The sequence below is a fragment of the Gossypium arboreum genome, chromosome 5 (genome assembly GCF_025698485.1).
Source record: "Gossypium arboreum isolate Shixiya-1 chromosome 5, ASM2569848v2, whole genome shotgun sequence".
Taxonomy (NCBI): Eukaryota; Viridiplantae; Streptophyta; class Magnoliopsida; order Malvales; family Malvaceae; genus Gossypium; species Gossypium arboreum.
Window position 1 is genome coordinate 1,069,322 of NC_069074.1, and position 13,757 is coordinate 1,083,078.

The following is a 13,757-nucleotide window of genomic DNA, read 5'->3' on the forward strand; positions in this document are numbered from 1 at the left end:
TTAAAGTTCATGTTTCGCGTGCTTATTTGAACCAAAAACACCAAATTGAACCTTAAAGTTGAAAATTTCAAACCCTTCACTCCTGATTCGATTTCCATTATTAAAGTGAAAAACAAATTTGAAGTTGCTCCTGAAATTAAAAAAGGAGAGTAAAAATCAAATTTTAAAAAGATTCCTTATGTTCATATTTACAGATAAATAATATTCTTTGTTAGGAATTTCTCCTAAAATTATTTAAAGAGACTTCCCAAAACAAAATGCAGAATGGTATTAAAAAAGAATATAGACCCCCGTAACTCGTACCATATGACCGGTTCTTCCTATTGAAAGAGGTTAGGCTGATTATTCAAGAACATGATAATCATTGCAGACCCACAAAATAATGAATTCAAAGACTAAATTTAAATTTCCATGATCACGAGAACATATAGAAGAATCAAGTGGGAAATCAATTACATAAAACGAAAATAATCTATCCATTCGTTCATTATTTTGGACTCCACATTCTCAGATAGTAGTATTTCAAATCATTCTCCATTCAGCCCTAACTAGTAGAACAATTAGTTTCGGCAGTGAATGCAGGGAGGGGAGCGGCAAGTCAATTACAGCATGGATGAAGAGGAATCGAAACTTAAACCAAAAATTAAGATAATTGATAACAATATCACATAATATCTAGCAAACAAAATGGCAGTTCAATCCAATCCTTGAAACCAATATCATAAAAACATTACCAAAAGAAAACAAAGACTTAAAATCCATCAAAGCTTTCAACAAGGCTTCTTGCCTTCTTCACCTACATAGATCTCTTACTTCTCAGATGAGTTAGGTCCCCTCTTTTTGCCAAATCCAACCACTGTAAAAAATTCCCAAAAACTCATTATTAACTATCATTTAGTTTCAGTGATTTGCCTAGTCGATTACCAAATAAAAAAAAATAAAGGAAACTGAAAGAGAGAGAAAAAAATAAACACCTGCGGTGACGAAGCGTCGGTTGTATTGCATCCGCTTGTAAGCGCGGCCACGGGGCTTCTTCTTCTTGTCTTGCTTGGCCACTTTAGGAGTTTGGCCTCTCACCTTCCCGGCACGAGCTAGAGATCCGTGAACCTTACCTGAAATAACAAAACACGATTCGATATGATCAACACCAAAAAAAAGGACCTAATACAATGAAGAGAAGCTAAAAAATGAAGATTTCAAGATTTACCCATGGCGAATAATTGTCAAAAGACTGCTCTTTTAGCTGCTGCGCTGCTGGCTTTTGATTTCGCTTATGGCGGTGAGCAGAGAATGAGCAAGGGAAATTTATGGTTAGGGTTTTGGTAAGCTTATATAGAGTTGTTAATATTTTGGGCTGGCTTGATACGATAAAGTTGAATTTGGACCTTTCAATAGCCCGAATAAAGCCGTATCATTCGGTTGGTATGGCGTCGTATTTGGGCTTTCTAGTGGACTTTCAAAGGAAATTTTGTGAGCCCGTCATCTAGTTTTAAGAGATGTTAGAGACTAATTTCATTTTTTTCCCATATTTAATTAAAAATCTTAATAAAATAAATAATATTTAATTAAATAATTTGGATTATGTGGATGGATTTAGTAGATGTTATTATTGATCACTGCATCACTTGTAGTTTTAGCATTGATTCACAAAAAGTTTTTATGTTTAGTGTTTATGGTAAAAATGATAAGAGATGGAATAAGACAATTGTGGGAGCATGTTAAGGATATTCAGGATAGGATTAATGATAATCATTGGATAATTGTCGAGGAATTCAATGTCACTCTGTGTGCTCGTCTGAAAGTTTTTATTTCTATAGGGACATGAAGAATGTTGTAACCATGTTTGCATACTACAATATGTAAGGGCTCTTCTAGTCCAAGCTGGCTCTTTTGGGGATAGCTTGGATTAAAGCTTATGTACTCCACTAATGCAATTTAAGTTGCAACTAGAGGTGGAGGAAGCTGCTGAAACTCAGATGTTGCTTGCAAGTAGAAATATCTAGTTAGTAAAATTTGGAATGGAATTAGAGCAAGGGTTGTAAGGGTGACACTTTCGGTTTTTACTTTACATTCTAAACCTCTTTCTAAATACGTTTGCGTAACAATTTATTGCTCCTTAAATAAATAAAATTTGAATAATAATAATAATATGTGTTTTAGTTTTATCTAATAGATTTAATTTTATAGCTATTATTATTTTTTAAATAAAGCACATTAAAATAATTTATTGTTAAAAATAAAAATTTAATAATTAAAATAAATATATAAAGAAAATTATATGCTTGTTATATCCTTAAAAGTTTAAAAAATTAGACGCAAAATCCCCAATTCTTAAGTATTGAATATTGATATTTCAGAAAAAAAAAAAACGTATAGAATATTGAAGATTGAGTCGTAAACGACGGCGTATAGTTGCCCTTGTTTACATTGGAGCTTCGAGATTCAAGTAACAAGCTCAACACCCTGGCCATCTTGTATGAGTTTTCAATTGAAGACGGCTCACCAATTGATTTTAAAAATGAGGAAACTGGCGAGACAAATTCGAAATTCCGAAGATGATAAGTTCTCTCTCCCCACCGTCGACGATGCTCGTCCCATGGATATCAACGGTCTGTCTTTCCCTTTTACATTTTTTCCCCAGATATCAAATCTGTTTAATCGATTTATAATGATCCAAAAAAGGGAGTTTTTTATTTGTTTATTTATTTATTTTGTTCTGTTTGTTTTGAAATTGACAGAACAAGAGGAGTTGGTTCGTTCTCTTGAAAAAATGCAAGCTCACCAAAGTCTACAATGGAAGGTCGTCTATTTGCTGTTTCATAATCTTAAAATTAAAAAAAAAAAAGATCTTTTATTTCCAACCCTAATTTCTTTGCTTTCATTATCCATACTTAGTAATTACTTTATTTTATTTTTTTATCTATAGAGCGTGTTTGCAGCACTTCTCTTTTGTTACTCGGCGTTTCTTCTATACTCAATCTATCAGCAGACCTTATTTCCATGGGAACTGGTATGAATTTACTCATATAGATAATACCCAATACCTTAACTTGGGCCAAAAGCTTATCACCATTGCAGATCATAAAACTTATGGAATTGATAATGTAATTGGATTATGAAAGGTCCATGATACACATTGCTTTACAATTGTATTAATTTTGTGAGTCCATCGGTTGATCGTATACCATTTATTTCCTTTTTCTTATTACATTGTGGTTGCAATTTGATTAACAGCGGTACCATGCTTACTTCATGGAAGATGTTGATTCATGGATAATAATAACTGCAGGTTTGACACCTTGCTTATCTTCATCAATATGTATTCATTTATTGCCTTGTCATGCCTGATTTGGTTTTAGATATTTTCCAATATTACATTCAACATATCTGATATGGTTTTGCTCACTGTTAGATACAGCAAATTTACTAAAGCTTATATGTTAACAGATTGGCTAGCTGTTTTGGCATGCTCAATGGCCATTATGGGTCTATTCAATAATTCAAAGGATCACAGAAAGTGGATATGGTACTCATGCTCAATTGGCCTTGTGCTTGCAATTTTCTGGGTATACTATATGCTGAGGTACATACGAGTTTCGAATTTTAATTCCCAAATTTGATTTTTGTTATCTGTATTGGTTGTCTTGATTGTTCCATGGAAATTTGTTAGAACAATATATGATACTTAATTAAGATAATTTTGAGAAATTCTTGGTTTTGCTGAAGTTTATCTTTGGATTCATCAATCTGGATGTTCTAATATCTAATACCCCGTCACAAGCTAACTGATGCTATATGATAATTTGCATGGTAGAATGCCAAAATTCCGTTGGGATGTTATCTGGCTTCCTCTCGGGCCCTTATGGTATATGCTCTATTTCTCTGAACTTTCTTTCATCTTCATATAATGCATATCAAATTCTTACCTGTGCAACGAACTTGCAGTGGAGCTGGGGTATGTCTCTATGTTGATAATCTCCTTTCTGAGTCATCAGAAGAAGTAAGAAAGCTCAGAAGCTATATGTATGCATTCAAAGCCGGCTAGAGGTATCAGGCCATTTTGGTTTTGGCAGAACTCTGTTCAATTGTTTTTTCTCATTTGGATGTTTTTTTTCTCCAAATCTGAGTCTCGAAAGATGATTTGGAAAACGAGAGAGGTTGTTTTGGAGAATAGAAAGAAAGAATGATGATGCCAATGGTTGTAGTTTTGGACTTGGAATCCTATGTAAGTTCTTTTTTTTCTTATCATACTTGTGACTTCATTATAATATATTTGTATAAATATGATACCTCATATATTTTAACAATTTCGTGTTTATTTTCTAATAAAAAACCATTTGTTACTTATATGACACCTTCCCCATTGGGACATAATCGTTAATAAAACTTGGTGCTTTCCTAATGTTCATGTGTATTGGCCAGTTGTAACCATATTGTTCACGAGAGCTAAAACGAGTGAGAAGTTCCAGAAAATTTAACATAAATCCAAACACTCATCATTTGAATCTATTTATAAAGCTCTAAAATAAAGCGACAAGCTTAAGAATCTAAATAACACAAACCAAATATTTTTAATGTCACAATTGTAAAACTAGTCAAAACTCTGATGAAACTTGTAGGAGAACAAAATGCAAGTAAACAAGAGACAGATAAAAATTATTCCTCATCGTCATCAATGACCTTGGTGCCTAAACCCTTCAATCCTTCAGCTGGGATTTCAGCAACCGTTACTAGAGAGTAAAGCTCCTCCTTGGCATCTTCATCGTCATTTCTCTTGCGAGCGATGCAAACCCTAATCCTTCTCGGGACACTTCGGATCCCTCTGCTCCAGATGTGCTTGTTCAGCTTGACATCAACTCTCACATCCTTTGTCCCCATGGCTTTTTCTGCAAACTTCCTGATCTCCTTGATAGCCTTGGGAGCTTTCTTCTTGAATGTGCTGTTTCAAGACATTAAAATGAAGATAAATAAAAAATAAGTTACTCAAAAACCTTTCACCATTGTGGAGGAAAAGCTGCTCTCACTGGTTCCACCACAACTCATCCGAGTCAACTGTAAACAAAAACTAACCTGTTGAAGCTACAAACATGTAGCTCTTACTATTTAAAGAGCCAATTTAGACATAGTTAGGCTAAGAAACGATATTTCTAAACCATTGTTGTTTTCCAACAATAGTGCTAAACAATACTCTACTTCCAAACAAAGGTATACTAAGCTACAGAGTTAGAAATAACTTATTCCACCCAATTTAACAGCGGAAGTATAGTAAAGCTATTAATGTTAAGAGAACAAAACTTGCATACCGTGATAATGCAATATTTGACATTTGTATAGCATTATTTTCCTCTAATTAAAATCCATTCCTTCAACTTCAAAGCACAATGTTACACACAAAGGCAACACCACCATTATGAATCTCACGAATATCCATTAATGGACAGTGCAAAAACATTTCATTCAAAGCATCATGAATCTCACAATCACTTACATCCAACTCTAAATGATTCCTTGTCACAATGAAAACCGTTATGACTGTAATAGCTAATCCACTTATGCGAACTTGGATTCCATGTACACTTAGAGGTTAAATTAACAATACGATTGATACACAATATGGGAACATTGGAAAGAGTAAATAACTCAAGCAACCAGCTTTACAACCAAACAGAAACCCAATAAACATGGAGTACAATACTAAGAAAAGGAGGAAAAAGGAGAGTGAATGAATGAGAATGAAAAGATAAGTTACCAGCCATGAAGGCGCTTGTGAAGGTTAATGGTGTACTCTCTGGTCACCACCTCTTCCTTTCTTCCTCTTGTTTTCTCAACCATTGTTACTCACTCTAGAGTCAGTCCTTACCTGCATTCACTCACCCCTTGTTAGTTCAAAATAAACTGTTAATATATTAAAAAAAAAAAGAGAAAACAGTTTGTAGTTGCTTCAAAAAAGATCCAGTTTTTAGTTGGAATTTTTGGAATTCAAACGGAGGTGGAGCATTGAGGACCTGGTGGCGTTTGAAGCTGCTACACAAAAGAGAGGTGGTGCGAAAGTGAGGAGGAGAGCTGAGCTAAAAACGAAACGCAAAAAACCCTAATGTGAAACGGTGTCGTTTGAAAATATAATGGACTGTGGACCTCCACTTTGATTGGGCCTTCACTATGACATCCATGTCCATGGTAAAAGGCACTAATAAATCAATAAAAGAAATGTCCAAAAACCAAATCGAGTATATTAATATAATATAAAATGCAATTAAGGATAATTAGACGGTGTATTTATATTAAATAAATCTTTCATTATATTGGTGTTGATTTATGAATCAACAAGATATGAGATATAAAACGACTAAATGGGTATCAAATTCACCAAATTATTATAACAAAAAGAATTACGCACTTAATGTTATTATTTTTCTTTTATCTTGACTAATAAATAAATATCACAAAAATAATCATTATTTTAAAAAATTATTTCTAAATTTTAATTTATCTTTCTTTCATAATATATTTATTTTAATAAATATTATCATTTTAAAATATTATTTTACACCCACGAAGTGGATGTCATAAATTTTATTTATTATAAAGTCCTTTGTTTTCAGAAAAATAAAAAATATATATATTTTGTAATAATTCTGTTTAATTAACCAAAATTTTTAAAAAATATAAAAATATAAAACTATACTGCGAAACCCATTTCAGCCAGTTTTAAAAAATATTATTAATATTTTATAATTTTAAATATGTACTCAATTAAATAAAGAATAATTATTTAAATAATAAATATATATATATATATTTAAAAGTTGAACTTAAATTCAAAATTTTACGTCCAAAGTGTCGAAACCATTTTTAATTTTAAAACGTGGATCGACTTTAAAAACATTGATGGAGTCACCACCAATTCTTTTTGAGGTGCAATTGGGTCACCTTATAAAGCATTTTTGTCTACGAATGTTAAGAAAACAGGTTCGGGAATCAATTACATACGAGGAAGGATTAGCACCCTCGTAACGCCCCAAATCGGTACCAAATTTATTAATAATGTCCTTATTGTTGAAAATTTTAAGAGATTTTAAAATATAATTCTTTTAGAAAATATTTGAACGGTTCATTTTGGGATATTAAGGCTTATTTGTTCCAAAAGGACAAAATGTCACACCCAGCACGTTAGGATGCAACATTTTAACCCTCAAGACCCAAATAGTCCCTTAATTTTCCGAAACACGAGACTAGAAGGATATTTAAACATTTAGATGACCGAAAAACCACAACCCAAAGACGTTAGGGCATGACTCTTCGGACTTCCAAACACGAAACATTGCCTTGTTTTATAAGACTTTCAAAACGATCTAAAGTCAATTAAAAAATGTATTTATTTAATTTATTTTTGGAAAAAAACGAAAAAACTAAGAACTGGCTTAAGTGAGTTTAAATTTGAGTCGTTATACCATATAAGGAAATAGGTATGCCATTGTGAAATATATAACAATAATCTAATGCAACAATATAATACGACTAAATCATAACAGGATCAGAAGATATGCATATAAAGTAAAAGGCATAATTTAAATTGAATATATATGCAAAATAACATAAGAAAATATTTTGAAGACCGAGGTATACTTGAAAATGGGATTTAAAAGAAACAAATGTATGAATAAAATATAATACATATATATATATATATATATATATATATAAAAGAATATGGACAGCAAGCAATATGAAATCAATAATAATATATAGTGAGGAGTAATAATGTAATGAACCGAAAGTTACGGTATTGGAAATTGAGTCTTGATTATCAAGCTTCAGTGAAATTTATTCATGAATATTTATTAGAAATATTTATGAATTATAGTTGAATGGTTATTTAGTGTTTAATTAAGTGAAGTAGCTTGAATTTAGTTTAAAGGATTAAATTGCATAAGGAATAAAAGTTTAATTATAGATTAAAGAAGTAAAAGGGACTAATCTAGCAATTAGACCCTAAGTGCCATGTGTGTGAATGTATGATATAACATGTGTAATAGTTAGGTATATATGTGTAATAGCTATAAGATATTTTATGTTATAGCTATTACACATGTTAATTTTATATTTATTATAGGTTAATAATAATATAATATAGTATAATGAATAAAGAATAATGAGTAAAGAAACATAGAAAGAGTTACAGAGAGCAAACGTGAGAAAGAAAGAAAGAAAGAAATAGAAAAGGGAAATTTGAGGATTAAGGCCCTAAAGCTTGATTGGTAAGTTGTTTTAGCTCATTTTCTTATGATTTTTATGTTTATGGATTCCTTATTGAGTCTATTTTAATTGAAACAAATGACATAGTCATTGGATTTCTGTCTGAGGAAGAAATTTGATTCAGTAGTGCACAAGGGTCGAGTAGCCGAACCCTAAAACAGGGAGACTTTTTCTAATAAACTGTACTAATTGGCCTGACCAAAAATTCTAGAAAAAATTAGTAAGTAGATATATGAGTCTAGTTTCAGGAAAAATTTACGGAATTGGATTTGAGTTTCAGAACTCGAGATATGATTTTTTAGCGACCGTGACGCAGATGGATAGTTTACTACTAAAACTGTTTAAGTGCTAAGATAAGTTTTATAATGTCTCCCTTTGACTCGCAACGGTCTCGGTAAGGAACGTTACAAATAAATAATAATAATTTAGTATAAAATAACTGATAAAAAATGGTGTATATAAAAACAATATGATAAGCCCATTAAAGAATATATTTGAAGGAAAAAACTTTTAGGGAAAAAATGTATATATACATAAGTTATGAGTAATAAAAAATGGTAGTAAATAGTAAAAATAATGAAGAAAATAAGAAGTATAATAAACTATATTTAAAATTATGAGCCTAAAAAACTAAATAGTATAAAAATACTTATTAGTAAAAAATAATAATATAACAAATAATATAATAAATATGATGAAGATTTATACATAAAATAATTAACTTTGCTAAAAAAACTATAATAAGCATGTAATATAAAATGATATAATAATGTAAAAGATAACTCAAATTGATTAAATTAAATGAAAATAAATAAAAATAATGAAAATAATATAATAAGCATAATAAATAATAGTGTAAAAAATAATACAATAAATAATAGGAAAATAATTTAAAAATGATAGTAAAAAAAGTAATAATAGATTAATAATAATACCAAAAAAAAATTTGTGATAAAAGTGTCTAAAATAAACAAAATAAGGCTTAATTGGAATCACAACGGAAGTTCTGGGGTAAAACATAAATAAAAGGGGAAGGGAGGATCTCATTGGAGCGCGCGTGGAACAAAGGGGTTTAAAAATGTAATTTACCCAAATTCTTGAACCTAGCATTTAATATGGACCAAATTAAAAGCTGCACAAAATTGCCGGGTGAAATTCAAAAACAAAAGTGAAGCAAATTTGGGCAGCAAGAAAATGCACGGGGACTTAGTGCGCAAATTGACCCTTTAAGGGCAAAACGCGTGGCCCCACCACTTTAAAAGCTATTGAATGGCATCTGCCATTTTTAAGAACTAATTTTATTTTTTATTTCTAGTGTTTTTCAAAAAAGAAGCAGAATGCTTCTTCTTCCTTGCTCCCTCTCCATTTTTGCTAGGAGTTCAACCTAGCTTGCGCCACCCTAGAGGATCATCGGTGCCACGCACCTTCACCCCATCGCCGGTTCACGGATCACGACCGGGTAAGCCCTCCTTTCTTTCTTTTTACTTAAAATCAGTCTATAAACAAAATAAAAAAGGGAAAAAAATACGAATCAAAAAAGTTACAAGAAGAAGAATGAAAAATCACCTTTCAATCCTGAGACTAGATTTTTGATTTACTTCCGATCTTCTCTCTATAATTTCTGCTAGTGTACTTATATAATGAGCAAAAAAAAGAAAGAGCCTCGTTTACAATGTTTAAAATGGCTTTTATAGCCTAGAAAAACAAATAAACTCTTCTATTGGTTGCTATCTGTTTGCTTCCTATTACAGGTGTTGTTGCGGATATCTCGGAAGCACAAGGCGTGACAAAGAGGGACTGCTGGTAGCGCATGTCTCGGAGGTGCAGTGGATGGTGGAGGCACGTGGGGATGGGGGTATTTGGGGTGGATTTTGTTTTGGTTTTGGGCTATTTTGGGTTATAGGATTGGGCTAGTGGTTAATGGGTTTGATTAGTGGGCTAGGCAAAGAAAATTGGTCCAACAGCTGCCCCTCTTTGCTTATTGTCGTGTAACGAGAATAGAGCAAAGACTTAGAAGGGCCAATTTTGCCTGGCCCCATCATGTCTTGACTTCTTGATTGCCTTTTTTCTTCAAGTAGTGTCGTTTCAACCCACTGCATCCTATTACTTCCAGATGATTCATTACTGCTTTGTAGATATACGATTTATTGAAACTTGATCCATTCCATTCCTGTTCAGTGGGGTGGGATCTGCTGAAATCTGATCTGTAACACCCCTTACCCATATCCGAGGCTTGGATAAGGTATGAGGCATTACCAGAGAAACATACAAACATTAAACTAAAATACGAGCCATAAAATTTTATTCATATTTCAAAGTGTTCATTCTCTTACAGATAGTCCCTTATTTGAGTCTACGGAGCCCAAAACATACTTTAGAAAGGGTTTGGGACTAAACCGAGAACTTACGAAAATCTTGGAAATTTCATGCTTTAAGGCTTCACACGCCCGTGTCCCAAAGTCATGTTCCATACAAGGCTGAGACACATGGTCGTGTCTCTGCCTGTGTGGAATATACCTAGGCTATTTTCCAAGCTTTGGTCAACCTTGATCTCTTACACACTTATACAAAATCAAAAGCATATAACATGGTATTCATTTAATGATTATACATCTTCAATTAAACCACAAACATAGCATTTGTATGTCATCATACATGTGTCTCTCATACTCATTTTACCTTGTTTATTATAGTACCACTTATACATTTATACCAAGATTATCATCTTACCAAATATCTTCAGCTTAATCATCAAGCATTCATATTTAAAGCTAGATCATATCTTTATAAAATACTACGATTCAGATCATGAGAATAACATGTTTGCTGAAACATTTCAATTCAATTCCATACCCAACAAGCATTACATTGAGACTAGTCATATATATATATATATATATATATATATATACATGTCATGATACATAACATTCTCTTTTTATTTTCTTATAAACACATATCATTTATTTCATTATATCAATATTTCATATACCATAGTTTCCATGTATTCCACATATATTTATTTTCCTCCTCCTCCTCTCCATTCCACATACTTAACGTATATAGCATCATTGTAAGTATGATTTCACAATTTACTAATAAATGTTCACATCAAACTGTCCACACGAGTCATAGTCACTTAATTATTTATAATTCGAGCTACAGAGCTCCAAATTAAGATCCGTAAATTTCGCTTGAAACTAGACTCACATATCGTTCCACCATAAAATTTTCATAATTTTTTGTTCATCCAATTAGTACAGTTTATTCATTAAAATTTCCCCTGTTTCACTTTCTGACAGTTTTGACATTTCTTCACTAAAAAATAATTATCTCACAGTACAGAACTGGGATAATATTCTTGTTGATTTATGTTGAAAATATACTCATTATGGATTTTAAAAATATAATTTTGAGCCTTTAATTATTTTTCTCCAAATTTTTGTGATTTTCCAAATTCAGAACAGGGGATCATGTAATCATTCTGAATCAGTCTCACGAAAACATAAATATATAAAAATATAGAACTCCTTTGCTTTCTATGTTTCTTTTATATGAAAATAGACTCATTAAGATTTAATTTGATATCTCATTCAGTCTCTGATTCAATTTATACTATTTTTGGTGATTTTTCAAAATCACGTCACTGCTACTGTCCAAAACAGTTTTATTGCTAATTCACTCTTTCACACTTTCTTTGTATTAACCTCATTTTAACATACATATCACAAATCATTTTCACCACATTTCATACATCACAAGTATAGGCCCATGATCACAAGATCACCATAAAATCATCCTCCACATCCTGGTCACTTAATGAACACATCATTCACATAACCAAGTTCCTGCACATATTCATCACAAAACTCACAAAGCAACACATAGAGAGTCTCCAGTTGAACACTTCGGATCAATCCTCGATACTTGGTGGTTTCAGCACAAGCTCCACCCATCATATAGTTCGGCTCTCTTGTACACATGGTGAACACTTAGTACCACCCATGTGACCTAGCCAGTTTATCTCGTAGCTCTCTTGTCTACATGGTGTCCTTCACTTGGAACCACGCATGTGACCTAGCTACATATATCCCGTAGCTCTCTTGTCTACATGGTGTACACATAGTATCACCCATGCGACCTAGCTACATCATAATGTCTTGTAGCTCTCTTGTACACATGATGTGCACTCAAGACTATACATGTGACCTAGCTACATACCATCTCAGATCATCCAATCTTTCCAAAGGTTCAACCGGATTTCTCTTTCTTTTCCAACAATTTCACCAATCAAGTAATTATCCACAAACATATTTCCAATATTTTTATAAAATATCATAATACAAGTAATAGTGATGTATTACTTACATATAAACTTACATCTCATTTAATATCAACGCAATAACATTAAATTACACATTGTCTTATTAAAATCATATGAACTTACAATTTCCCATAATATCCATAATCATAGAAATCACATTTATGTATGATAATTCAATGCACTTCATGTACCATAGACATATTTTTAAATCAATTCATAAACTTGGCACCATAATCATTTAATTTAACATAATTCAATTAATTCACTAAATTTAACTTTCAAATATAAATTCCAGCATTATTGTTGTATTATTATCATACCAACTTACATACTTTCAACACCTCGGAGATCATAGTAAATATATCAATTTTACATTGAAACATGCATAAATTAATGCTTATTATACATATGAACTTACCTTGATATTAAAACGGCCATTTTACCAACTTTCCTAATTTTCTATTTTTCTCTCATTCTAGGTTCAAATCTCATTTTTCGGGATCTAAAACATCATATTTTACTTATTTAATTAATGTACTATTCAAAACAGTCCTTAACTCAAATTTTGGAAAAATTACAATTTTGCCCCTAAACTTTTGCATATTTACACTTTTTCCCCTAGGCTCGGGAATTAAACTTCACCCCTTATTCTTATGTTTTATGACATGATGATCACTTTTCCCTTCTATGGCAACATCAAATTCTCACTCTAACATATAATTATGACTATTAGGTATTTTTACCGATTAAGCCTTTTTGCTCGTTTTCACTTAAAACCGAGTAGCACAAGTTGTCTAACATAATTTAAAACCTCATATTGTATCATAAAACACCAGAATACACAAATTTTACCTATGGGTATTTTTCCAAATATGAACCCTAGGTTGAATTATTGCTAGCATAAGCTAAATCAAGTTACGGACTCCAAAACGTAAAGAACTTGAAAACTGGGTTAGAACGAACTTACAATTGAGCTTGGGAAGCTTGAAAACCCTATACATGGAGTCTCCTTGGTATACACGTCCATGGTGAAGAAGATGAGCAAAATTGGCTTTTAATTTTGTATTTTAATTCATTTTACCCTAAATGACCAAAATACCCTTACTACTAAACTTTCCAAAATTCCATCCATGTCCAATTTTGTCCATAACTTAAAATTGGTCAAATTGCTATTTAA

The 13,757-nt window shown here is 31.9% G+C and overlaps 3 protein-coding genes across 3 annotated transcripts; 1 reads left to right on the forward strand and 2 right to left on the reverse strand.

Moving 5' to 3' along the window:
* Positions 1-631: 631 nt before the first annotated feature.
* LOC108484280 (40S ribosomal protein S30) lies at positions 632-1,343 on the reverse strand. Its single transcript, XM_017788011.2, has 3 exons — positions 1,208-1,343; positions 975-1,112; positions 632-856 (listed from the first exon to the last, which is right to left on the reverse strand). The coding sequence occupies exons 1-3, from the start codon at positions 1,209-1,211 to the stop codon at positions 810-812; spliced, it is 189 nt and encodes a 62-aa protein (XP_017643500.1). The 5' UTR covers positions 1,212-1,343; the 3' UTR covers positions 632-809.
* A 1,002-nt stretch (positions 1,344-2,345) lies between these two features.
* On the forward strand, positions 2,346-4,307 carry LOC108486800 (uncharacterized). The gene is made up of 7 exons (XM_017791041.2): positions 2,346-2,609; positions 2,739-2,800; positions 2,927-3,010; positions 3,235-3,289; positions 3,448-3,583; positions 3,815-3,865; positions 3,946-4,307. Exons 1-7 carry the CDS (start codon positions 2,477-2,479, stop codon positions 4,043-4,045), a joined length of 621 nt encoding a protein of 206 aa, XP_017646530.1. The 5' UTR covers positions 2,346-2,476; the 3' UTR covers positions 4,046-4,307.
* Positions 4,308-4,473: 166 nt separating this feature from the next.
* LOC108486801 (60S ribosomal protein L31-like) lies at positions 4,474-6,151 on the reverse strand. Its single transcript, XM_017791042.2, has 3 exons — positions 6,006-6,151; positions 5,750-5,860; positions 4,474-4,939 (listed from the first exon to the last, which is right to left on the reverse strand). Exons 2-3 carry the CDS (start codon positions 5,830-5,832, stop codon positions 4,657-4,659), a joined length of 366 nt encoding a protein of 121 aa, XP_017646531.1. The 5' UTR covers positions 5,833-5,860; positions 6,006-6,151; the 3' UTR covers positions 4,474-4,656.
* Positions 6,152-13,757: the final 7,606 nt, after the last annotated feature.

Excerpts from the sequence above, each read along its gene's own strand:
- LOC108484280 (XM_017788011.2), bottom strand. Across the intron at positions 857-974 it reads CCGACGCTTCGTCACCGCAG|TGGTTGGATTTGGCAAAAAG; the intron begins GTGTTTATTTTT and ends AATTTTTTACAG.
- LOC108486801 (XM_017791042.2), bottom strand. The coding sequence starts at position 5,832 with ATGGTTGAGAAAACAAGAGGAAGAAAGGAAGAGGTGGTGACCAGAGAG. Across the intron at positions 4,940-5,749 it reads CACAAGCGCCTTCATGGCTG|CACATTCAAGAAGAAAGCTC; the intron begins GTAACTTATCTT and ends GTCTTGAAACAG.
- LOC108486800 (XM_017791041.2), top strand. The coding sequence starts at position 2,477 with ATGAGTTTTCAATTGAAGACGGCTCACCAATTGATTTTAAAAATGAGG. Across the intron at positions 3,584-3,814 it reads TGGGTATACTATATGCTGAG|AATGCCAAAATTCCGTTGGG; the intron begins GTACATACGAGT and ends TTTGCATGGTAG. Across the intron at positions 3,866-3,945 it reads CTTCCTCTCGGGCCCTTATG|TGGAGCTGGGGTATGTCTCT; the intron begins GTATATGCTCTA and ends ACGAACTTGCAG.